This window comes from Callospermophilus lateralis, chromosome 18 (genome assembly GCF_048772815.1).
Source record: "Callospermophilus lateralis isolate mCalLat2 chromosome 18, mCalLat2.hap1, whole genome shotgun sequence".
Taxonomy (NCBI): domain Eukaryota; kingdom Metazoa; phylum Chordata; class Mammalia; order Rodentia; family Sciuridae; genus Callospermophilus; species Callospermophilus lateralis.
The window spans coordinates 48,494,790-48,520,313 of NC_135322.1; the positions used below are offsets into that span (position 1 = coordinate 48,494,790).

Sequence of the window (25,524 nt, forward strand, 5' to 3'; positions counted from 1 at the left end):
TGCTGATCCTAATCTAGAGAAGGCAGGCCAGGGAATCCAGAGTGGTTTATCAGTGTGTGTGTGTGGCCCCCTAAGACACTTGAGTAGGAAGACCAAGTTTTTGTGCAGCCTGTTTTCCCTTTGCACAAATGCACTGGATACTTGCTCTTTGGATACATTCTGTCATTTTTGTCCACCTAATAAAACTCTTGCATCCATGACAGCAAGGGAAACAGGTGGAATAGCAGCACACAGCTGCAGAGGACTTCAGATGAGAACACTTTCTTCTTCTTTGGCAGTATTGGGGATCAAACCTAGAGCCTCACACATGCTAAGTAAGCAAGCACACTCCCACTGAGCTACATCTACCATCCTTTCATTTCATTTTAAGTCAGGTCTCACTATGTTGTGAAGGCTGGCCTCACATATGATCTTCCAGCGTCAATCTCCCAAGTAGCTAGGATTACAGGTGTGCACCACCATACCCAGAGAACACTTTCAATTGCCGTATTTCACCATCTGCTTTGAGGGAGCAACACAAGTGCCAGCAGAGCATACTGTCAGGGTTGAATTCTGGCCCTAACTTCAGCAGCTGCTTAGCCCGTCCCTGGCCTAAGGGTCCTCATCTGGAAACTAAGATGGTAAGAGTTATATTTGCCTCACAGAGATGTGAAGATTAAATCAACTTGTACAAAACATCTAAAGTGTGACTGGTATATAGCAACCTCCAATATAAGTATTTGCTATTACAGTGTTACTGGTAGTATCATAAAATGAAATAATCCCTCATACCACCCTACAGATTGCTTGAGAGACCTGAGGTACATCACCTTAACCAAGAATCAAACCAACATCACCAATACAGGGACAACTCAATGTGAAAGTAGAACATGTACAACCTCATCTATGCAGTAGCATTCTTTTTTCTTTTTTTAAATATTTATTTTTTAGTTGTAGTTGTATCTTTATTTTATTTATATGTGGTGGATCGAACCCAGGGCCTCGCATGTGCTAGGCGAGCACTCTACCGCTGAGCCACAACCCCAGCCTATGCAGTAGCATTCTTACAAAAATGTCAAGCCAGAATCAAATTATGAGGGAAACACTAAGATGGAACTTTCTATAAGACCACTGGCCTGACCTCATCTGAAATATTTAGGGGTAAAATATCCCGATGTTAAAAACTGATGAATCTATAAAAAATAATACGGGTGTTCAATACATTCTTTTTCAACTTTACTGTAGGTTTGCAATTTTTCAAAGTAAGTTAAGGAGATAAGACAGTCTCTCACAAACCCTCCTGCATTCTACATACAGCTTTGAACTCCACAACTTTCAAACTATGGCTTTAAATGTTTTTATCAGAATTCCTGAATTTTTAAGTGAGTGGTATTTTTAGCTACATGATCAGATAGGCAAACAATGGTTCTCCAGTGGGATGATTTATTTATCAAAAAAAAAAAAAAAAAAAAAAAGTCACCAAAATAGTAAGCAGTCTGGATTCGTGTTTATTGAAGCCAGTAATTAGAGACATCTTTTTTTTTTTTTCTTTCCAGCACTAGAGAGTAAGGTTCCACAAGACTGCATACTGCACCCGGATAGAGCCACACCCCTGGACTAAGGCTGGTGGGGGATAATCTGCAGTCCTATTTTAAGTTAAAAACACCAATGAATTTAGCATACAGACGACAGTGAACTTTCACTTACAGCATCAACATTGTTAAGGTCATGATGTACAGAGCAGTCACTTCAAATTCATTAAATTAATAAAACATGACAATGTTTTCAGTTTAAATACTGATTTTAAAATGCCAATTAAAAAAAAAGTGCAAACAAAACAAAGTAATCTAGCAGCATACCTGTTGCATTTTTAGGAAAGACCAATTCATGGCCTTTATGTGGGCCACATCTTCTAGGTTGGGCTTTTTTTTCTTTGATTTTTCCATTTTAAAAACAAATAGCAGATGTAACCACTATAATAATGTGTATAAATAAGTCATAAAATTGTCTTTAACTGACTACCTACATGTGTATTCTGCAAATAAAATGAATTTTATTTTAAAAAGTAAAGGCTGCTTATTATTTGGCCTTTGGTTCCAATGCTTGAAAACCCCCAAATAACAGAAATCTTCTCCCCTCCCACCCTCTAAAAAGAACCCTGAAGCTCCCCCAAAGTTGGTAGACTTTGGCAACCACCGAGCACATGACACTACGCATCAGTTTCTTCTGACATTAGGAACATCCATTTGTCATGAGAATAAAAGTGGTCTCCAAGAAACCTTCCTTCACAAGACCGGCACCTTAGTATTTTCATAGGCTTTACTACATCTTACACTGACACAAAAAGTGCTTATCAGTTCAAATGATAAAAAAAAAAATTAAATTTTGCATTACTATTTATAATCACACTGTATCCCTCTTAGGCATGTGCCTTTCCAAGAATTTTTTTCTTGTTTCTGAGGTTATTCATTTTGCCCCCAGCTACTACAGAGGGATTAAGTGACCCCCACCTTTAGTGTGGCCATGAACTGTTTGGCATCTACTGGTTGCTACACCACAACTACCACTCCACAGTCAGTTTACTGCCATCACCTAGACAACCTGGTAATTGGAAGCCACGATACATGTTTAAAAAAAAAAATGAATTAAAAAAAGAAAAAATAATATATTTCAACAACAAAACTGGCACAAGAAACATTTTTTCATTTGTCAGAAAGGCAAGTGAATACGCAGCTTTCTCCTTAACAGTGTTCAGACCTTTACAAAAGCAATTCAAGACAATTTTAAGAGTTTTGTTATATAACATAGGATATTAAGTTATGCCCAGTATTATGTTAGTGGTCAATCAAATCTGGTATGTAAAAGTAATGACATTAGGGAAGTTATGCTGAGACACAGTACAACAAACATTTATATAAAAAAGTAAACGCCACGTAAGTGAACTGTGGTATTTCCCTTGGTTTGACAACAAATGTTTTATACATTAAATTCATGGTAGTGTTTGCATTTAAATGCTGTGTCATTTATAAAATTAAAAGTGCCATCTTAAATCCACAGAATTCATTCCCAGAATGGTGATGTGACATGACAATGTGCATGAATCTGCCCTAAATGGGGAGACACCTAAAACACTCACTTCTGTAAGAAAAAAAAAATGCTACATTTTATGAAAAACACAAAAGAAATTATATCATTTTTGTTTTCACTATAAAACATTCACACTTATTTGTCCATCTGATAGCAATGATCAGACCAGGGAGCTAGGACAAGACCTTTTGCATTAGTGGAACTCTATGAAAGTTTCCACAGACTGTAAGGCAGGGATTGGTGCAAGCCAATTAACCAGAGTACAATTACATTAAAAACCTCCCCCAAACTTTCTGTAGCACATTGCATTATGGTAGAATGAGAGGTTGATTACCCATTTTCTACTAGTAGGCCAGCCTGTGGTAGTTTAAAAAAATAAAATAAAATAAAATAAACAATAACAAAGCAGGAGCTATTTAGAAAACACAACTCAAAGTAAACTAATTTTGCTGACTTTGATCACAGCCCACAGTGACTGCCTGCCCCACGATGCACATGCATGGAGCCCAACATCTCCCCAAGGACAAGGCTTGAGCCAGGCATGTGGGTCCTGGGCAACTGACATCTTCCCAATCCTGTGTCAGATCAACCTGACTCAGGCCCCCCACACTTAATGTATCCTCCATAAGCTAAATGCATTCAGAACGAGTCTAAATCCCATTTTTCTTAGTGTTTAGTTTGGAAATGCTTCTAATTTTAATTCTTAAACAATGATTATTTGACTTCTACTGAACACACAGTATTTACTAACAATGCTCATCTCTCTTTCTTCCTCCACCTCCCTCAACGTCCGGCTTCCCCTCCATCACGTCTCTCGTTTCTCATTTCTCCTTTCAATCTTTCTCTTTTCTGGACTTTCTGCTACTTAATCTGCTTCCCAAGAACAAGTGAATTTGCTAACACGCAACTGGTCAGACTAACCACCATCTGATAATGATTTCCTGGTCTCATTTGCTCCACCCCAACAGAAAAGTGGGCCCCCTTTCTCCGCACTACAAGAAGCCCAGTTACGCTCGCTTCCCACGAGAGCCACATGCCCGAGAGTCCAAGGGTTATCCTTAACAAGGGGTCTGCCACGTAATCTTCCTAAATGTGCATTTCACACTCGGACAAGCCAATAAAGTTTTTTTTTTTTTTTTTTAAAGAGTTCATCTCCCCTTCCCCCAAAAACTGATAGCATGTGCCATATCAGAAAAATCCTGGTCTTAGCAGATCAATATACATAGTTATTTGGTCATTTGACATGTGCACTTTTTCAGGAGGATCAGGCTTCATTTTCTGTTGAAGAGTTTGTTACCATGGAGTCTGGTTTTCGAGTCATTCTATCCAGTTCTTCCTGAACATTTGACAACACAGTCTTTTGTCCTTAAAAAAGGCAAAAGAAAAAAAAAAGCAGCAATGTGAGAACAGGAAAAGATTTTTAAAAAGAAACATTTAAAATTATACAGACTTCTATAATCACTTGTGGTGAACAAAAATGGGAAAGCCATTTATTCAAGAATCATGAAACAGACCCTAACTCAGTCTTTTTAATTTTAAATGTCACAAGTCTGTGCTCCCCCAACTATGTGGCTGCCTCTAGCAGGGGTATCTCTGTGCCAAATGCAAGGGCTTTTCTGAAAACCGTCTCACCCTCCAAACCCCAACCCCTGAGCACTCTCATTAACATCTTCCTAGAAATGGTCATCTGAGTTTCAGGTATATGGCAAACTGCTTTATTTGCCCCGGGCAGATAAGTATTCAGGTTTTTTCTAATCACAGCACTATGGACTGACTCAGATGCACAGCCTGAAAACACCATGTGTCAATATGAGATGAGACCAAGACCAGGCAGTTCAATCCTGCACAAAGTTGGTGTTCATATTTTTCTGTTTCAAACACTAACAGGGCCTAGAAAATGACCCCAAATTCTGATAAGTGAAAAATGGTCATGGCCATGACCAAGGCCACCAGACTCTAAGAACTTTGGAGCTGCCAAAGGTCCAGGCTGTCCAGGAAATGGAGTGATCTCCTAAGGGTTTCATGGGCTCTGGAAACATTAATTAGGGAAAACACTGTATTATTATACCTTATAGTCAGTGGAAAATTAAATGCAAAGCCCCCCCCCCTTTTTCTTTTACTTCTGGGTACTGAGCTACATCTCCAGTCCATTTTATTTTTTGAAACAGGGTCTTACTAAGTTGCCCAGGCTGGCACTGAACTTGTGATCCTCTAGCCTCAGCCTCCTGAGTCTCTGGGATTACAGGCATGTGCTACAGCACCTGCTGTAAAGCAAAGACCCTTTAAAAATATTCTTTTAGCATGTGCAAGACCCTAAGTTTAATCTCTAGTACCACAAATAAAATGAAATGTCCTCCAGCTTTCTGAGAAAATGTGTGATTCTCAAGGAACTTGGTTCTTTTGTTTCAGAAATCTCCAAGAAAAACTTGGCCCACTAGCCCATATGGAAGGATAGGTGGGTGGGCCACCATAGAGTTCAGAGAGGAAGAGATGACTCTCTAGTGAGACTGAGGGTTCACAGGCTCTAGCCCATGGCAAGACTAAGAGCAGTGGAGTGAATAAAATCCTTCAAAGTATCACAGAAAAATAAACAGAATAAACAAAATGTCAATAGTTTACACGAGCCCACAATTTCCGGTGACGAGAGCTTCTATAATAGAGTCACATGTACAATTCAGGCTGCGCCTCGACTCACCTAAGAGCCTAAATACATATACATCACTTTATTTGTTTATTTAATTTAGTTTTTGGTACCAGGAATTGAACCCAGGGGTGCTTAATCACTGAGCCACATCCCCAGCCTTTTTTGTGTTTTAGAGATAGGGCTCACTAAGTTGCTCAAGGCCTTGCTAAATTGCTGAGGCTGGCTTTGAACTCGTGATCCTCCTGCCTCAGCTTCCCAAGCTGCTGGGATTAGAGGTGTGTGCCACGGCGCCTGGCTACATCCCACTTTAAATGTGCCCGGGAAACCTATTGGTACTAAGGCAACCCCACAGAAAGCACTCTGTTCACTATGAAACATAGTTCTACTTCCACGTGTGGTTGTTCAGAACACCATAAGTCTGCAGGCCAGGTGAAAGTACACAATCCTGTATGTATTCCCATCCTTCTAGTACAGCTTGGCCATAAGGGCCATGAGTCAGTCTCCAAGGACCCCTTTATACCTGACTTCTTGGTTGTGCTCTGCACTCCGCCAGCACCAGGACTTCCAGGAGAGCCTGTTTTTTTACTCAGAAGACTATTGAAGAAGCTGGCCAACACCCCTTCACTGGCTGCATTATCTAAGGAAACAGTAAGCAAAGAAAGCATCACACGAACCGGATGACTTAAAAAAAGTAGTTCTCAACTTGCAATTAGCCATTTGTGGCCATCACCATCCTACGATCAAATTCATTTACTCTGAGTCCTTACAACACTAACGCTGAGGCTAATTATGTGTTGGCATGATTACTAGGTGGAAACACATTATAATTCCTACTTAAGCATAAGGATAACACATGCTCCACACCATCTCCCTGTCCTCAAAGCAGTGTTTCTCAAAATTTTATAAGCCCTTAACACTCCCAGCCTGCCACAAAAAGCTCATATCCTAAGTAGAAAATATCCATCAAACATTTGAGAATTAAAAAGGATTTTGTTTTGATGGTTTTACCCAATAACTTTGGGTATCAATAAGCTGCTGGAAATAACAGCTACTTAAACTAATAAGTAATTTAGCTTGACAAGAGCAGTGAAGGAGAAAAAAAATCTCACAATTTATAAATAGTAATAATATAAACATGAGACATAAAAAACTCAAAATAGACATTTTAAAGTAATTTTCTATTTTGCATTCCTTTCTGAAAGCATCTGCAGGACCTGAAGTCTTATAAAACAAAGAAAAAAAAAATAGAAAAAAAGGTTCATGGGTCACCAATTCCAAGAAAGGAACAGATCTTGGTTGCTGCCATCCAAAAATCCCTCCCTCTAGAAGTGGAAAGAAGTTCTTCTTCAGGGAGAGCATAGCCCCAAGCTTTCTTAGATCTTCACTCCTACAGACCTAGAACTAAACAATTCTCCATAAACAGAATACTTACTTTTGATGTTTGGGTCTGGCTTCTTTACTGACGTTCCTGGGGAGGCACTTGGTACACTGGCTGGCCCTCCCCGGCCCTGGGTCCTTGGAGAGCCAGAAGGTCCTCTCGCAGGGGATTCCTAAGTCCAAAACCAGTCCAGGTGACACACATAAAATAACACAAAAATAACAGAAAAATACAAATCTCAAAAGTGAAGATTTGATTCTGCCAGAAATTTTCCAGAGTCTAGGTGAAGATCTGGGAGTTTGCTCCTAGTTCAGCCCCTTCCTAGGCCTCAGTTTCTCCTAAGAGGTCCTTTAGAAAGACCAAATTCCCACAGAACATGAAATGAAAGCCTACCTAAATATAAGCTCTCATAAATAATGGTATAAATTCTGAAGATACCTGTGACACAGGCCATGACCCTTTGTGTGGTATAAAGTACTCACGGAGGCTCTCGTGGGCGTGGCCGGCTGCTTGGCAAGGAGTGACTGCAAAGAGAGGGACAAACTGGCCATTAACCAAGGCCTGCAGAGTGCACTTGGGTTGGGAGAAAAACTTACTTAGTATTCCACTAGAGGGCGCCATTAACAACCACCAAATTGTATTTTACTCTACTGGCAAAAAAACCTATTTGGTATATAGTGAAAAAGATCCAAGTAACCAGGCTTTAAATTTTTATTTATTTATCTTTGGTGATCCTGAAGATTGAACTTTAAGACAGGGGCACTCTATCTATCATTGAGCCACACCTTAGTCCTTTTTTTATTTTTGAGACGGGGTCTCACCAAGTTGCCAAGGTTGGCAATGACATTGTGATCCTCCAGCCTCAGCCTCCTGAGTGGCTGGGATTACAGGCATACACCACCACGCATGCTTCCAACCAACCAGTTTTGAAGCTAAGGAAGCAAGCAGGGCATAGAAAAGAGGAAGAATTGGAAAAATAATTATCAAAATCTTGGACCTGCCCATACCCTCAGAAAAGGGGGTGAAAAGGAGACCTGGTCCACATCCCTATAATGCTGCAAGTTCTCTGTAATTCTCACTCGTACGCAGCCCCAGCCTCACGCTAAGGAATTGGCATTCCAAGCTTGAGAGGGCCGCTGTTTTAATCTCCCAGTCTTCTTACCTGTTGCTTCATTAGGAACACCTGCTCATCCTCTGCTGCCAACTCTTTGTCATGGACCAGCTGGGAAGAGACATAATATATTTGTGGCCATGGGTCAAGAACACTCTCAAACAACTGAAAATTCATGCTGTAAGGGGAGTCTTAGGCTCCGGCCTCCACATGGATCTGGAAGATCATTCCTGAGATGGTATATTTTTCTTGCCTGGTACAGACAGTCTCCCAAAATTAGCCATAGCATTGAGCCATCTGACATTTTTAAAGTCTGGCAGATCAGGGTCTTCAGATCCCAACAGAGAGGAGATCTAGCAACAATAATCCAGAGGTGGCAGCAACACTATCAGGACTCACTGGGACATGCCAGCTAGCTCTATGTAGGTGCACCTTTACTCATGCTCCACCATAATGAGCCACCCACATAACCACTAGACCTCACCTGAAGATTAACAAAAAGGTCTCTGGATTACTTATTTCTTCAGAGCAGTACAATTAAGATCCATTTCTTCTTCTTCCCTTGTAGTGCTAGGGATGGAACCAAGGATCTTACGCATGCTAGGCAAGCATTCTACCACTGAACTACACCCCAACCCAAAACCTGAATCTTTTTAGGTTTCTTTCCCCATTAAAAGTGTTTGCTGTGGGTACCTTTCTCACAGGAGGTTTCACAATGAAGTCCTCATATGCATCTTCTGGCTTCACGGTTGTAAAATTTTCATGTAAAATAGCTATTTTCTTTTCATTGTCCCAACCTGCAGGTCTAAAGGCAAAGAGGGATTGGATTGCTTTTCCTGGGACTGCCTTACAAAATACAGAGCACATAGGTTAGAAAGCATTCCTGGATGAGATCCTATCCCATAAGATCTGGTCTGCAGCTGCTGAGATGGTTTGCAGCTTCCACAGCATGTATACCTCATCAGATCAGCATGGCAGGTCCTGCTCCACACAGAGCTCACGGGCCCCAGGCCTAGGAGGTCAGTCTGAGATCTGACTGACCACATATGGCCCCCATTGGAAGCATTCAGAACTCTCCCCCAACTGCCCTTATAGGAGCAAGGACACAATGGGACCCTGTCTTGACAAAGAAGAATGTAGAGAGTAAAAGAGAGGACAAAGCTTGGGTGGGGACTATTTCTCTTAAGCTTTGGCATGGAGTCTTCCCTCCTATGGGTTCTCTGAGGACTATCTTTTCTTTCTTTTTTTTTTTTGGTGCTGAGGATATTGAACCCAGGCACTTTACCACTGGGTTACATCCCCACCCCTTTTGAGACAGTTCCTTGCTAAGTTGATAAGACTGGCTTTGAACTTGAGATCTTCTTGCCTCAGCCTCCTAAGCTGCTGGGATTTTTTAAGACCTTGTCTCAAAATAAAGAATAAAAAGTAGTTCAGTGATAAACCTTCCCTGGGTTAATTCCCCAGTACCAAAAAAAAAAAAAAAAAAAAAGCCAAAAGATGTTTTTCTACTCCAGACCAGTCCCAAGTCCAACCAGGCTCCCACTTCCTCTTAGAATTGTATGGGATTTGGGTACTGAAGGATTCCAAAACTCCACTTATTGAGCTTCTGTCTTTGGTACCTGCCTGACTGCTCTGGATGATTCTCCAAAAGCACATTTGTTGTCTAGGCTAAATCAGGCTCTCCTCAAATGTGCAGGAGGTTACCCATTCAGTTTCCTGGGGGTACCTGGCTCTCTAGCCTCTCATGGCTGCCCCTGCCCCTCATATCTACTGAGGAAACACTGTTCATCTTCCAGCATCACTCCCTCTGCCCTTCTCTGTTGCTCTTCCCCTCTTTGGCTGCTCCTATATCTTTTTCAGTCCCACAGAAGGGAGCACATTTCATACATTTCTGTGTCCCCAGCAGAGAACCTGGGCACCAAGGAGATGCTGAGTAAGAACTGCTGAATGAAAAAATACAACTGCTAAGTCAAAAGGCCACCTGAGCCTGAACATCTACCTGCTAGCCCAAGTCCTCTCAGAGAGAGCACAGCTTCATCATTATTTATGTGTTCAGAAACACAGTTCTCCAGTGAAAGACACAAACTCAGGAAAACAGGTATACAAGTTGCTGGCATGACAATCAATCCCAGTAGCTCCCAAAATGTGAAATGCTGGAAATTAAATAAGTACTGAGTGTGGCCAAAATCCACACTGGCAGGGATGTGGGAGGATCACCCTTATCAGCGAGCAGAGGAACCAGATGCCATAACAGAAGACATTCAGGATCCTTAAATGAAATCATCTATATTTCAACTACCTCCCCCAGTCAGTACTTCACCAGTTGATAAGTGCCATATATGGCTCGATTATGTTTGGGCAACTTGGTCTCATTGAAGAAAGGCAGCACCCCTGGCCTCACCACTCACTTCCCTCAGACAGACTGTCTCATAGTCCAGAAAGAGAAGAGGGAAAGATGGGTATATCTACCACCTCTGAGGTCCAGCCCCAGCCCCAGCATTTTCCCCATGGCAGCCAGAGAGCTGCCTGCACAAGACACGGACAAAAGGCACTTTATATGAAAGGGTAAAATGCATAGCAAATGAACTATGAAAAGAGAAGGGGTTAAAAGCATCACCTTTAAAGAACTCACATAAATACTGCATCCTTTTCCACTACTAAGGCAGGCGTGGTAAAGTGGAAACCATATGTTTTATGAACAATGTACTTATATAACAAATCAAGATTTTTCTCCTCCTTCACTGATGTGTAAATCAAGGCAGCTCCATCTAATCAATTTGCTTAAGGAAAACCAATTCACTGCAAGCAAAGACAAAATCACATACAAGTACAATCCTTACAGTACTACTCACAAGTCTTATCATTTTTGATTAATATACGAACATCAAAAATATATTACAATTTTAAAAACTAAAAAGGGAATTGTAACAGATGAACCAAGTCAAAAGCATGAAGTATGCTTATGTAGCAGGTTATACAGTTGCTTTTTTAACACCTCATGTTGTCCTGCTCTCTCAGGTTGTTTCCCAGAAAGCAAAGTATTAATGGCTCTGGGGCTGGCCTAAGAGAACACCCTCGACCAGTTAAGGTGTGTGGATTCTGTCCTAGGCAGAAGCTCACAAGTGAGCAAGTTTGTCATTAAGCATACCTTTCCAGGAATGGGTGTTAACAAGCTAATGGGCTCAAAGGAGATGGTTAGAACCCATCTGTGTCCTCATATTCCAGGATGTGACAGTAGGGCACCAACAACTATTGGCTCTTCACAAAAACAAGACTTCAGAGACTGGTGACACAGCATCTCTCTCATAGGTAGCACAAAAAAAAACACAAACACATGAGAAATACTTGTAGCACCTAAAACACCAGATTATTAACTGTCCCTTCCTGAACAAAAGCAAAGTCTAAGAAAATTTCTAAGCATGGTACAATTATTTTAATAACAAAATCATCACTCCTTAATATGAATATCAGCTCCTTAATATGAAAGCCTATGAGGGGCTGGGGATGTGGCTCAAGCGGTAGCGCGCTCGCCTGGCATGCGTGCGGCCCGGGTTCGATCCTCAGCACCACATACAAACAAAGATGTGCCTGCCGAAAAACTAAAAAATAAATATTAAAAAATTCTCTCTCTCTCTCTCTCTCCACTCTCTCTTTAAAAAAAAAAAAAAAAAAAAAAAAAAAAGCCTATGAAATGTACAGCCTTAAAAACAAAGAGTAACCAAATACAGGCACAAGTTAATAAGCCTCAAATCCCAATACAGTAAAATATAAAATTAGTAAAAAGATATACATAAGTTCTCCCAGGAGAAGACTACTCTGAGTTCAGGAGGGATTTCTAAGATGCCCCATTTAGTGGGAATCCATGTCCCTGGGCTCCAAGGATACACTGGAGGCAGAACCTCCGCAGGTGCGACTGGATGAAGTCCAAGTGCTCGTCCCTGTAATCATGTTCCTTCTCCAGGATGCTCACTGCATCACACTGCAGGGGAGAAAAAAGAAAAAGAGTCATCTCTCTGCTTCTCTGTCCCCATGGAGAATAGGAAAAGCACCTTTTGCAGAAATAAAGTATCATAGCTCCAAAGAAGAAAGCCATTACAAAGGGTCCAAGTATTAATCAGAGTACAGTAAAAAGGAACAGGAGATTTCTCTCTTTCATCCTCTCAGCTTCTTCATCTATAAAGTGCATATACAATATCCCTGATCACCTCACAGTTGTTCTAAACATTAAACAAGGTCACATGAGGTCCACTGTACATCACAGGGTACCAACTCCACAGGGCTCCACTCTCAACAGGATAAGATTGGCACACCCTGCTGTTCGCAACCAGGGTGGCTCTGATGGGAATATCGTACTTTTGATACCTCAAACGTTTTTAAAACTACTTTTTTATTCTTGTGTAAGAGACACTTTAATTGAACTCAATTTCCACCCCAAACTCATCATTCTATTTTTTCACCATCAATTTGGACCAGATGAACTGGTTAACACGGCCTTAAGAAAACTGCTTTTAATTGAGTTTCCCATACAGTCTACAGTGTTTCGTGGAAATTAACTGAATAAAAGTGAACCAAGTGATGTCACATTTCCAGCAACAACGTTAAATGACAATTTGTTCTATCCTGAAACATTCAATGAACCTTAATGGTTCCCGAATAAACTCAACTCTCCCTAGGGAAGAAACTTCATCAAAGCCTCTCAATCTTTCTTTGAGACAGTGATTGTTCACTGGCCAAACCCAGCCAAGCTTACAATTCCTGGACGCACCTTTGTGCACACCACCAACACTGGGATCCCCAGGTTATGAGTCAGCACGTTGTCACCTAGAGGCAGGGCAACATTTTCTTCATCTGAGCCTGAGATCAGAGGCCCTCTTCTCTGTGGGGAACCCTGACAACCTTCTTCAGGCTCAATATAGTCTTGGAAATCTTTCACAACTAAAGAGGAAAAAGGAAAAAAAAAAAACAAAACAACATATATATATATATATATTATACACACTCAAATAAAAACACACATTAACTGTAGTAAACTGAAAAATGTAGTAATAGGCAGAAAACAAGCAGCTGTGTGCACCAACCTTCCCAGTTACATCTGACTGCAGAATCAGAGATTTGGGAATGGTGATGCAAAATGACAATTCTGACTTTCAGTCTGAGCTTCATAACTTCTAAGCAGCAAAGACATTTCTCTGGTGTCTTCAATTGCACCAACTCCTAAATAGTTCTTTTCTTTTTCTGTTTTATTTTAGGCTTTTCTAGTTCCAACTATGAAAAGAATCACTTTTCTTAAATTTCCTACTTTTCAAAATACCAAATTAATTGAACTGATACTTCAACATAGGTGACCACTGGGAATCATTATAACTAATAAAACCCAGAATCCTTATTAGAAATGCTTACTAAATTACTGAATTCCATAAGAGCATGCTGTTTCCACATGGCTGAAGGATGTCAGCACTAAGTAACAAGACTGAGCCTGCTTACCACCAGCCAAATTTCCTCCTTGCTCTCACTCATGTGAACTCGGTCTTGTTTTAGAGATCTTGAGTCACACATGCCATGTGTATGGTCTCTCCCTGACTAACACAACAAAGGGTCAAAGGCACATCTGCTTCTTGGCGCACACATTGACTACCCTAGCTAAGAAGGGCCTTTAAGCCAAGTGCTTGATGGCTAGTCAAACCAAGGGACCACAGACCCACAGACCTGCACGTGGATGTGGGGCACTTCAAAGCTCATATGTCAGGCAGATAACAAAGACATGATGATTAAAGCTATTTTGAGCCAAAGGAGACAACAGGCAGCTCTACCCTTTTAACAAGCCCAACAGGACTTAAGAACCACAAGGTATTTTACTATTATCAACAACATATTCGCCAAGTAAATGCAAATAACAGCACTACACAGGGCCCTAGAGAAAGGTGCAGAGTCTTCTCTTTTCCCACAGAAATGTTTAAAACAGTAAGTTTTTATTTACAGAGATTTTTGGTTATCCTTGCATGAGCTTCTAAAATATCTGCAAGCTCATCATATTTCAAATAATACTAGGCAAACTGAAAGCTAATTGCTTAAGCTCTCAAGTGTAGATGTGATACTATTTCATATCCACAACTTTCACTTTAATTAAGTTCATGCATATAATTCATTTTCAACATAAATAACCTAGTTGAGTGATCTTCACTCCATTTTATACAACAAAGAAAAATCTGAGGTGATTACTGAAAGACATCAGAAGAAATCAAAGATTCTCATATTTTCTCTTTAAAAATTTAAACAAACCTTTAAATAAAAACGAAAAATATAGGGACTTAACAGTCTAGGTATCACTGAAGGCCCTTGGCCAGGGCTTCCCTGACAGTGAGCAGAGCAGAGCCTGGAGTCAGGGAACAGGTGAACTAGGTTACAGCGGGAAGTGAGGCCAGGCAGAGCTCAGGTGCCTGGAATCTCTCGGCAAGACCTAGTCATACTATAAAGGAAAGACTTTAATTGTGGTTTTTCAACAAGAGTAGGAAATTGACATCTTTCAAAATAACTCGGCATTTTAGAAAGCATACTGGAAGGCAGAACAAATGTGTACAACATACAGGTAAATGAAAAGGGAAGATTAAAATAGTGAGGACTGTGTAACTCAAAACATAATATGTGCATTTTCCTTAGGGGATATACATAGTGCAGTATTAACAATTCTCTCTGCCTGGTGGGATGGCCAGTAATTTTATAGTAGGGGCCATCCAACTGGAATGCATTAGCATGAAGACAGAGTAGGTTCAAGAAGGCAGTCACAAAGTACTCTACCTTCCCTACTCCTATCTTTCCTCTAATACCCCACTGATCACCCCACTAGATCCACAGACCTGAGAGTCCACAGGCCTACATAAGCAACAGAGTAAACTACGAACGAGCACCACCTTCTGGCAGCTCTGAGAGTTGCTTCCCATCTAGTTCTGGTTCTTGCAGCCAGTTATCACAGACACTGAATCACTGGAGACCCTAACCCTGAAAGAGAGTGGCTGGCCACAGAGGAACTCTCCAAAATCAGAAGACTGAAGGTTGGTTGGATTAGAAACTGAGTTCGACACAACCTTTCACTAGTTCAATACAATTCAGAGTCCAAATAATCTGGAAATCAAGAGTCCTCTGCACAAGAATATGTCCAGCTACTTTATTAAAATGATTATCTAAACTTAGCACAACAAAGGCACCCCTTCAGCATGCAGCACAAAGGCATGGCTACCATTCCCAACATCTCAAGCATGGGTGGTAAAAGCAGAAGCCTTCAGAAGGTGAACCAGAGTCAAGAGACATGGACTTGGTTCCAGCAATTGCTAGTTGCTCTCAAGTGTCTTTCTCCTCTTCCTCCTTATAACCAAACAAAACCCTAATTTTCAGAACCAGAGCCATACAGAATAAAGACATTTCCCTTTCCTTAAAAGACAGCAAAGCTGGGCACCACGGTGCATGCCTGTAATCCCAGCAACTCAGAAGGCTGAGACAGGAAGGTAGCCAGTTGAAGGCTAGCAAGGCCCTAAGCACTTATTGAGGCCCTGTCTCAAAAACAAACACACAAACAAACAAATAGCTGGGGATGTAGCTCAGTGATAAACACCCCTGGGTTCAATCCCCAGTACCAAAAGAAAAAAAAAAAAAAGAGAGAGAGAAAGAGAAAGAGAATAGGCATAGACCCATCAGCCCTTCCTCTTTCTCTATCCTGATGTCTGGAATACAGATGTAGAGGCTAGAGCTCTAGTTGTCAGAAGGAAATGAACCACACCCTAGAAATGACAAAGCAAAAAGCACAATGGAGCCAGGGTCCTTGAGCCATCTTCTGAGTTCAGTGCTGTTCCCTAGTCCTAAACTGCCTACTTCTAGATTTCATTTCCAGGGGAGAAAAATAAACCTCTGTCTTGCTTACGCCATCACCATTCCAGGTTCTGTGTCACAAGCAGCTGAATCTAACACTGACAAAAACATCAATGACTAAGCCGACAAAATAAACTCAGTGTCTCATGCAATAAGCTTCCCAAGAATAGGTATCTTGACTGCTATGTCCCCAGCACCTAGAATTGTACCGAATGTTGAACAGGTACTTTCCCTATCCGGGAAAGAGCAATGTCCTTGGCCAGTCTCTTTTCCTCTGTTTTAAAAAATCTTTACAAGGTTATCACTAATAACACAGGTTCAGAGAACTGGTACAAAGCTACTGGACAGTGGACTGAAAACAGTTCTTCAGCCTTAGAACTATTCTAAGAAGCTGTCTTCAGGGTTTCTGTTTCAGAGGAAAAAGAGACATTATCTACAAAGGTCAGTGGCTGATGACAGACAAGCTGAGCTGCATAACAATCACTACAGCACACAGGTGGATGACCCAGGAAATACAGGCAACAAATCAAAGAAAAAAAGCTAAACTCTTTGTTTTAGCTAATGTGGAACAGGGCAAGATGAAGTGTGGGACAGGAAGACACACACCAGGAATTTAATTTGAATAGCACATCAAAATTTCTGAACCCTTCTGCCAGTAAGTGTGATGATCCCACGTGCCATGCTCCAGAGCTCTCATCTATTCACTAAAGGAGTGATGTCATCCTGTGGAATCAAGCCAGACTAGGCCAAGCCTGTCCTGACCAAGACAGTTGCTACTGCCACAATTCCAGTCCCTGCCCCTCCCATTTCCCTGGCAAGAGGACAGAAGCTGATGTAACTGCACAGAGGCAAAGGAAAGGAAAAACAAGCTTCTGAACCACATTAAGGAAAAAACCAAAAAACTTCCTTTAATTTGAAAGTTCTTTTTTCTCAAAAGAACTCTGACATCCTAAGCCTTAAAATAGAATTTCATTTAGTTGCCCCCCAGATAACCTTTTTATTTCTAACTAAAGCCACATTTGCTGGGCTCCAAAATGAAGTAAGGTAGGAGATGAAAGATCTGTCTTTTTCAGGGCTCCCACTAAAGTTGCCAACAAGAGGGTACACAGGGCCATCATGGAATTCCAGGGCTGTTGACTCAAGCTGCAGAGACCACAGCGAACCCCACATCCTGATGCTAATGCAGCAGACTATAGTGACATAAAAGCCTGGAGGCCTACAACACTAATGAAGTTTTAGGAGATGAGAGAAGAAGTCTTACAGAAGTCTAAAACAGAATCAATGAAGATAATAAGAAATAGTCATTCCTCTTATTCAACAACTGACACTTAAGATAAAGACTGCTTTGAATGCTTTTTTCAAAGTATTCTTGATTTGATATTTACAAAAACAACTCTGGAATCAATGGTGCAAAATAAAACATAAATACTGCAAGGGAAACCTCTCAACTGTAAAGGTGGTTCCACCCATCCCAAAAGACTAGTGAATTTTCCAAGAAAATTTTAATTTACTTACACTTCCGCTCCAGCTCCCTCATTTCTTCTGGTGGAATTTTCATTTTATCAATGTGTTCACGCAAAACACTAGCCCACTTCTGTAAAGATTCCATCACAGTCCAAGGTCTAGACATGTCTGCAACAAAAATGACCAGGGTCTCTGGCAAAGATTCAGCAGAAACTGCAAACTTCAACAGGCCTTTGTGGTACAGATCTCCATCCAGAATCCATACATTGCAACGCGTGTGATCTAAGAAAAGAAATGAAGCCAACAACAGTCAGGAGCAAGCTATCTGAAGAGCAGATATAGGAAGATCATGAATTCCACAAAGAATGCAAACCTAACTGAAAAGGTGCAAATGTTCAGTGGACAGCAATCCTAGGTCCTTGTGGTTAATGAACTATTTAGACTTTAAAAAAATTTAAGACTATCATATATCAAAGTATCCACAACTAAGGTGCAGAGTAAAGGTAAATAGCTTTCAGTAAGAACCAAAAAATCTAACGTTCAGTGGTCAACTGTGACATGGTCTAAATAATCTTTTGTCCTAAGATATCAGCAATCTTGTGAGGTGGCGAGTAATGCTGAGAGCTTCTGGTTAAACAAGGCCTTGTTGTGTCAGTCACATTAAGTGGTGCATTCACATACCACGAAGGGTACCAAGAGACAGGTCCTTTGTATTTAAATGTCAAGATAAAATCACTACTGATATAAATTGAGACATGAATTGCTGGATGCTTGATGAGATTAAGGAAATACAGATATTCCTGTGGTAATAACATGGTTACATTTTCTATCTTTTAGATACACTCTTAGAAGTATTCATAGATGAAATGATACAATGTCTAAAATCTGCTTCAAAATAATCCATTATGGAGTGAAGGGAGAAAAGGGTTATACTTGAAATAAAATTGACCAAGAATGGTAATTATTGAAGACAAGTGATATTTACATTGTGGTTCATGATACTGGTCTCTCTACTTCATATATATTTTTTGTTTTCTATAGTAAATTTAAAAACCTATATGCATAATTGCACGAGTACAGACATTTAAAAGAATATAGTTCCAAAAATCATATTTAGATGATCAAACTGTATACAACAATTTTCCAAACTGATAATATATTTTAAAAAAATTGTATACATTTTTCTTGGTAACTTTTTTTTTTTTTTTTTTTTTTACTGAGGACTGAACCCAGGGGTGCTTAACCACTGAGTTACACCCCCAGCACCCCCCTCCCACTTTTTGAGACAGGGCCCTAGTAAGTTGATTAGGACTTCACTAAACTGTGGAGGCTGGCCTTGAATTCATGATCTTCCTAACTCAGCCTCCTGAGCTGCTGGAATTATAGGCTGTGCCACCACGTTCATGGTAACTTTTTTTTTTTTTATAAAAGTAACTTGAAAGACACGTTCATGGTAACTTTTTTTTTTATAAAAGTAACTTGAAAGACACTTCTACTATCAAAAATAACTTAATTTTGCATCAATTCCAACATAAACTTACAATCTATCTTCCACTAACTATCTTTTTGGTGTAATCAATACATTCATATGCTATAAAAATATACATTTATGACTTTATTTCAACAGTATAAGATATCTAAATCTAGCTCTACTTTTAAACTCTAATATATATATATTATATATTAGATATATTATTATACAAATAATGTATAATATACATAATATGTAATATATATATAATATTATATAAGTAATATAACACACACACACACACAGTGGGAGGAGGGTACCAGGTATTGGACTCGGGGGTACTCAACCACTGACCCACATTCCAGACCTATTTTGCATTTTATTTAGAGACAGGATCTCACTGAGTTGCCTAGACCTCGATTTTTGCTGAGGCTAGCCTTTGAACTCACAATCCTCCTGCCTCAGCTTCATGAGCCACGGGGATTACAGGCGTGCACCACCACACCCAGCTTCTAATATATATTTATTTATGCTGGGGATTGAACCCATGATCTTGAGCTTGCTATACAAGTGTTCTACCACTTTAGCTAGTGGTTTTAGTTTAGATTCTGTGAATGCCTTAAAAAAATACTGCTCTGTACCCAAAATCCACAGGTTTGAATGCCTACCTACCAGCTAGTACAATTCTTTTTTCAGCCTCTCTTGGTACTGTTCACTATACATAACTCACCCAGTGCATGAAGATCACACACACCCCACATAGCATTAGATGGATCTCCCAATCCGGATGCAGAGATCCTTTGACATGTCATGTCTCACCACAAACCAGGTACAAGTCAGAGACTATTTTCGTTATCTGGGTGACTGCCTGCAAAATGTATATTTATAACCCAGTCACACCGCATAATAAAAAAGACCAGGGCTGAAAGATATATAATTAACCACGGGTAAGGGCAACTGTTTCATCAAATAGGAACTCACAGATAGTCAACAAAATGGTTTTCAAGTAATCAAAATCCATTAGTCCCCAGTTTTTAATTCTACAAATATTTCAGTGAAATTAACACAGGTACATTAAAACAGGTTTTATTTTCAAAAGCTCTTATCATTTACCTATTACTTTTCTCAGAAAATAAAACAAAAACAGACCTCTCAAAACATATTACTTCAAAGTTACCCTAAGTAGTATATTTGTTGCTCAATTTACATTTTAATAAGTGTTCTTTATCTGGGACAATGGGACAAAATGGGTAAAAGGGATCTGAAACAGAAGTTACCATGTACTTAAAGTCACGTAAATATGGTTACGTGATGCTTTGACCTGAAATGTGCTTGTGCCATCTTGAAAAAGAGGCTCTGAAGATGCACAGAATATTTACACCAAATTTTGTCCTTTCATTCTGTCAACCTGTAAAATAGGCACTATAACCCTATTCTATACATGAGGAAATTGAAGTGTAGCGTGGTTAAGTCAGTTGCCCAAGGTTACTCTACTGCTGGTTATAGGAGAGGCCTTAGGAACCAGTTCTGACTCCAAAACACAAGATCTCTCTACAATAACCATGGTGACCTACAAAAACAGGAAGCAAAACAGGTAACACAGACATGAGAGGTCCTCTAAGCCTGGTTCAGTGGGCCCCAAAGTCCCAGCACTACAGCTACCAACTCCAATGGGCCTAGATGGATACCTGATGCCTGTTCATCTGACAACAAAGACCTTGGCACCAGATCAATCTCCTGCTTTCAAGACGTTCAGGGAATATTCAGCAAGAGAAAGGAAGTCAGGAAAGGGGAGCAGGAATAAAAATCCCTGGGGTTCTAAAATTACCACTAAAATTAGTTTATACAACGTAAGGTTTTGTTACAGTTTGGATCTGAAATGCCCCCCCAGAAGGCCAGATACTAAAGGCTTGGTTGCCAGCCTGTGCACTATTAGTAGTTGGTGTAAGCTTTAAGAGGTGGGGCTTTAGTTCAAGGAAGTAGGTCACTGTCCTTGAAGGGTATATTTTATCACCCATCACCGCTTATTCTGTGTGCTTCCTAGCCTCCTTGAGCTGGGCAGCTTGGCTCTGCCATACACTCCCTGCCATGACGTACTGTCTCACCACAGGCTTCAGGAGCAACCTAAAAGCAATTGCGTCAAGCGACCATGGACTGAAAACTCTAGACACTATGAGCTCAAATAAATCTTTCTTCCTTTATGTTGATTTTCTTATGTATTTTGTCACAGTAACAGAAAGCTGACTAACACAATTTCCAAGTTGAGATGGCAGAAGTATAGTGCAGGCAAGAATCTTGGTTCAGACTTCAATTTAGCAATAAGGAAGTGGGGGACCAGAGGTGGTAGGATTAGTTCTCCCTTATAAAATTAATCACCTTTACATCATGATCCTTCCTGCTTAAATGGTAAAGTCTATAAAGAACTTATTTGGTACTGGGAACTGAACCTAAGGGCACTCTACCACTAGCTATTTTCCCAGCCTTCATTTTATTGAGACAAGATCTCACTAAGTGGCCAATACTGGCCTCAAACTTTCAATCCTCCTCCCTCAGACTCATGAATATATGGGATTACAGATGAGTGCCATAGAACCTAGGAAAGAATGTATCATCTTTAAGCTACAAAGGTAACTTTCCTTCATACACAAAAAAAGACCTAGGGATCCATATTACTTATTTTACGGTTATTAAAAAAAAAAAAAAAAAAAAAACTAACACTGCCAAGTACAATGGTGTAGCACACCAGTTATCTCAGCAGCTCAGGAGGCTGAGGCAGGTGGATCAAAAGTTTGAGGCCAGTATCAGCAATTTAGTGAGACACTGTCTTAAAATAAAAAATAAAAAGGGCTGGGGATATAGCTCAGTGTTAAAGCATCTCTGGGTTTAATCCCTGGAACAATCCCCACCCCCCAAACCCTAAAATAAAATCTAAATGATTATAAAGGAAGCATTACTAACTAGTTGTAACCAAAATCATTAGTCCACCCATCTCACAATTAAAAGAATTTTAAAATGATATCTAATCCTTGTAAGAATGCTTACCACATGCTTTTAAATACCCTACTGTGTAGGTAAAAACCATTATGCTCTGCATTTTAGAGACTGTGAATTAAAGAACATTATCACCCCTGTGCCTTTATTCCCTCCCACCAAAGAAATACAAATTAGCATTTCTTAATAGTCACATAGAGATTCAGGAAATCCTCCTGAGTGAATATACATTAAATTTTACACTCTGAACAACACCAATTACAGACTCTCTGTTAGAACCAGGCAGAGAAACAATACTGCCAGATTAGTATGCCAAGCATACTCCAAAGCTTTAAAAAAATCTTTCTTACTACTTTTACATGCATGTGAAACTTTATCTTCAGTATCTCCTTTTAAATAGAGGCTAAACAGAAGAGCAATGAATGGCTCCATTCTTCATTTTGCTAACATGCTCTATACAAAATCCTGTGAATGACACATATTTCATTTATTTCCTTATTACTAATTCTCTTAAAAACCAAAAAGAAAAGTTGATAACCCCTGACATGTCATAGGAGTCAGAGTCCTGCATGTATCCCTTACCATGGATCAACGCTTCACTCACCATCTCGGTCCTCATCATGGACACTGAGGTAGAGATACTCTAGGCCTCTTCCTTTTTTGCCATGCTCTGCTCCTTGTAGTTTAGTCATAAGAGTTGTTTTACCAGAACCATCTTCACCTACAAATGATGTTTGCAAGAAAGACAAAAATGTACTGTTTATTTTGGACAAGGATGGCATGTTATATCAAAGTCATGACATTCACACAACAGGGAACAACTAAGAATGGCACCGACCACTGCTGAGGTCTCATTTGCTTTCATAAACAAAGGAGATTTTGCTCTAAGAATGACTGGTGGTGGGGGCACGAAAAAGCAGAAAATTCCAAGATCACATTGACATTCTACTGCAGTTTTCCTTACTTCACAAGGGAAGGCATAAGGCAAGTCCATCAGCCTTAGCTAGATTTTCTAAGACACGCATTTGGAGAAATTAAAGGAAAAGGTGGGACTAGTTTCTCACAAAATAAATTTCTTCCACAAGAATGCAAGAAATCTTCAAAACACAACTAACCTCAAAGTCTAGGAACTCTGAATTATTTTTTTTTTTTTTAAGTCTGATCCTGCCTCACCATCAAGAAGAATGGATGTTATTTTTCTCACTTGATTTTAGTACATATCCTTCAAAAGCATTCTGAAGGCTGAGAAACTAAAGAAAATAATTACAGACCTAAGCAATGGGTACAGTCTGAGTAATTACCATTTTTTCATCTCCAACAATCTGATATCTCCTCCCCACACCAAAAAGAAAAAGAAAAAAACAAAAAAAAACAACCACCTCTCTAAACAGCAGGTAGAACCACTAGCAATAATCATCACTAGGCATTGCTGGGACTTAATAATATAGAATTATAGAGGGAGCGAAAGGCATTCCACAGATGAGACTCCCTGTCCATCCACAATGCTATTATTACCTTTTTGTCCTCCACATCCCAGCTGGATCATTGTAAAAGTTAGTCAGCCTAACTTCAGTACCCGCTCATCCTTAGTTACTTTCCACTCTACAGCCAAAGTTCTCTTTCTAAAACACAGATCTAGTGCTCTTAACCCTTGGTTTTTGAAGATCTCTAAGAGTCTGCTAACCTACCACAATGAACATCACCTGAAACCCATTTAGTCCCCTCAGAAACTATGGGGAAACCATGAAGAAAATGATGCCCAAAAGTATAGATGGAGGTAAGATAAAAGGGTTATAAAAATCAGAAGCCTTCAAGAAGCATTAACTCTTCCAGCTTTTCACAATCTGCCCCCAACTTCCTGTAGTGGCATTTACCACAAGAAATTTTAAACAGTTTCCAAACCCCAAACCCTTCTGTCACTTTTGTGTCCTGCATACTGACACTTATCCTTCAGAACAAGCCCAAATTTCTTTCAACAGCACAAGCAGCCTGATGCTCCCACAAGAATCTGCCCATGATAGGCATGGTGTAGTGCAATCACCAACATATCTGTTTCTGCTAGACTGAGGTTCTTGTGTGGAGCATCAGAGCTGTCTGTGCTGTCCCAGCCCGCAGGTCCCACTACACAAATGTGTGTGTTGTGCGAAGGACCCTGACCACCTTTACTTGTATGCGGAAACTGAGTTCGCATAAGTTAAGGGGCCTAACTCAAGTAACCCAGCATTGATGGCAGGACTAATGGCTGGAAAGCCCAGGGTACTGACTGCAAAGCCTGCTGTCCTTGCAGACTCCCTAAACCATCCGACTGTGCACTGCTCATAATAACCGAGGAAGGCTCCTGCGGCAGCTCCGAGCCCAGGTCATCTAGTTCTCCCGCCTACTCCATCTAGTCTTCTCAACTACTCTCTCCCTTCTCTCCACCCTCAACTTGAACAGAGAAGACTAGGGGCGCAGGAAGTCAAGTCGACTTAGCGGCCAAGTGACTAAAGGAAATGTGCGGACCACCCCACACAGCCCCTCTGGACTCCCAAAGGGCCAGCATCCCACCGTCAGGCGTGGTGGGCTTGGCGATTCTCCAGCTGCCATGCCAGCGCCTAGAGAGCCCTCCTGGGCGGCAGACAGGCAGCAGGGAAGGAGGGGAACGCTGGGACCTGTGGGAGAAGCGCCGCCTCGCCCACCCGGGCGGCCGCGGGCAGCGCCCCGCCGCTCACCGAAAACCAGGATGTTCTTGCCGGACGGTAGCTTGGACCTGGCGCGGGTGGACACTTCACTCAGGATCGAAGACCTGCAGCGACAAGGGGAAGAGCGGTCAGCTCCGGGGCCGCCCAAGACCGGCCGTCTGTGTCTGCCCAGGGTCCGGCCGGCAACCTCTCCATCCTGCCGCGCCCTCCCCGACCCAGCCTGCTGCCTCACCACAGGCTCTGGCCCTCCTCCTCCTCACTGGTGAGGTCGCCGGCAGCAGCCACCGCGGGCCCGTTGGGGCCCAGCAGCAGCTTTTTCTCCACCCCCACCGGCGCCATCTTGCCAACTGCAGCCACAAAGAGGGCCCTCCCCCGGGCCCGCCGAGGACCCACAAGGACCCGTGAGGACCCTGGCCGGGCCGCCCGTCGTCCCCGCGCCGCGCCGCCCACCACCGGGGCCGTTCAGCTCAACGCGCCCCGCCGGGCAGGCGATGTCTGCGGGCTCCTACGGGTCGCGCGGCCGCTGCGGTAGCGGTAGTCAGGCAATTGCTAGGGCAGCCTTGCAGGAGGAGGTAGGAGGGAGGCGGGCGCCGCCCGGACTCAGAACGCGGTGGCGGCCTCTGCTGGCTGAGGGGCGCGGCGCAGCGCCCGCCCCAGGACCCAGCCCGGCTCGCAGTTACCTGGGTCTGTCTAGTGCTAGGGAGCCCCGTGGACTGACGCGGCAACCCACTCTTCAGACTGATGCTCGACAGCACCACGTAGCTAGCCCTCACAGTGTGCCAGGGCCACACACTATCCCAAGCTTACTACAGGCACGGCGGCCTACCCCTGTAGTCCTCGGGACTCGGGGGTCTGAGG

At 41.5% G+C, this 25,524-nt stretch overlaps 1 protein-coding gene across 3 annotated transcripts; it reads right to left on the bottom strand.

The window, feature by feature from the left end:
* Positions 1-1,464: 1,464 nt before the first annotated feature.
* Dync1li2 (dynein cytoplasmic 1 light intermediate chain 2) lies at positions 1,465-25,217 on the bottom strand. Of its 3 annotated transcripts, XM_076837801.2 has the most exons (13): positions 24,899-25,217; positions 24,697-24,770; positions 22,590-22,706; positions 17,575-17,805; positions 12,965-13,134; positions 12,085-12,178; positions 10,832-10,967; positions 8,893-9,004; positions 8,251-8,310; positions 7,571-7,612; positions 7,143-7,260; positions 6,231-6,347; positions 1,465-4,431 (listed from the first exon to the last, which is right to left on the bottom strand). In XM_076837801.2, exons 1-13 carry the CDS (start codon positions 25,003-25,005, stop codon positions 4,331-4,333), a joined length of 1,479 nt encoding a protein of 492 aa, XP_076693916.1. In that variant the 5' UTR covers positions 25,006-25,217; the 3' UTR covers positions 1,465-4,330. The 3 variants fall into 3 exon arrangements, with proteins under 3 accessions (XP_076693916.1, XP_076693917.1, XP_076961816.1); XM_076837802.2 differs by lacking the exon at positions 7,571-7,612; XM_077105701.1 differs by lacking the exons at positions 1,465-4,431; positions 6,231-6,347; positions 7,143-7,260; positions 7,571-7,612 and adding an exon at positions 7,958-8,020.
* Between the last annotated feature and the right edge of the window lie 307 nt (positions 25,218-25,524).

Excerpts from the sequence above, each read along its gene's own strand:
- Dync1li2 (XM_076837801.2), bottom strand. The coding sequence starts at position 25,005 with ATGGCGCCGGTGGGGGTGGAGAAAAAGCTGCTGCTGGGCCCCAACGGG. Across the intron at positions 12,179-12,964 it reads TGTTGGTGGTGTGCACAAAG|TGTGATGCAGTGAGCATCCT; the intron begins GTGCGTCCAGGA and ends TCTCCCCTGCAG. Across the intron at positions 7,613-8,250 it reads TGTTCCTAATGAAGCAACAG|TCACTCCTTGCCAAGCAGCC; the intron begins GTAAGAAGACTG and ends CTCTCTTTGCAG.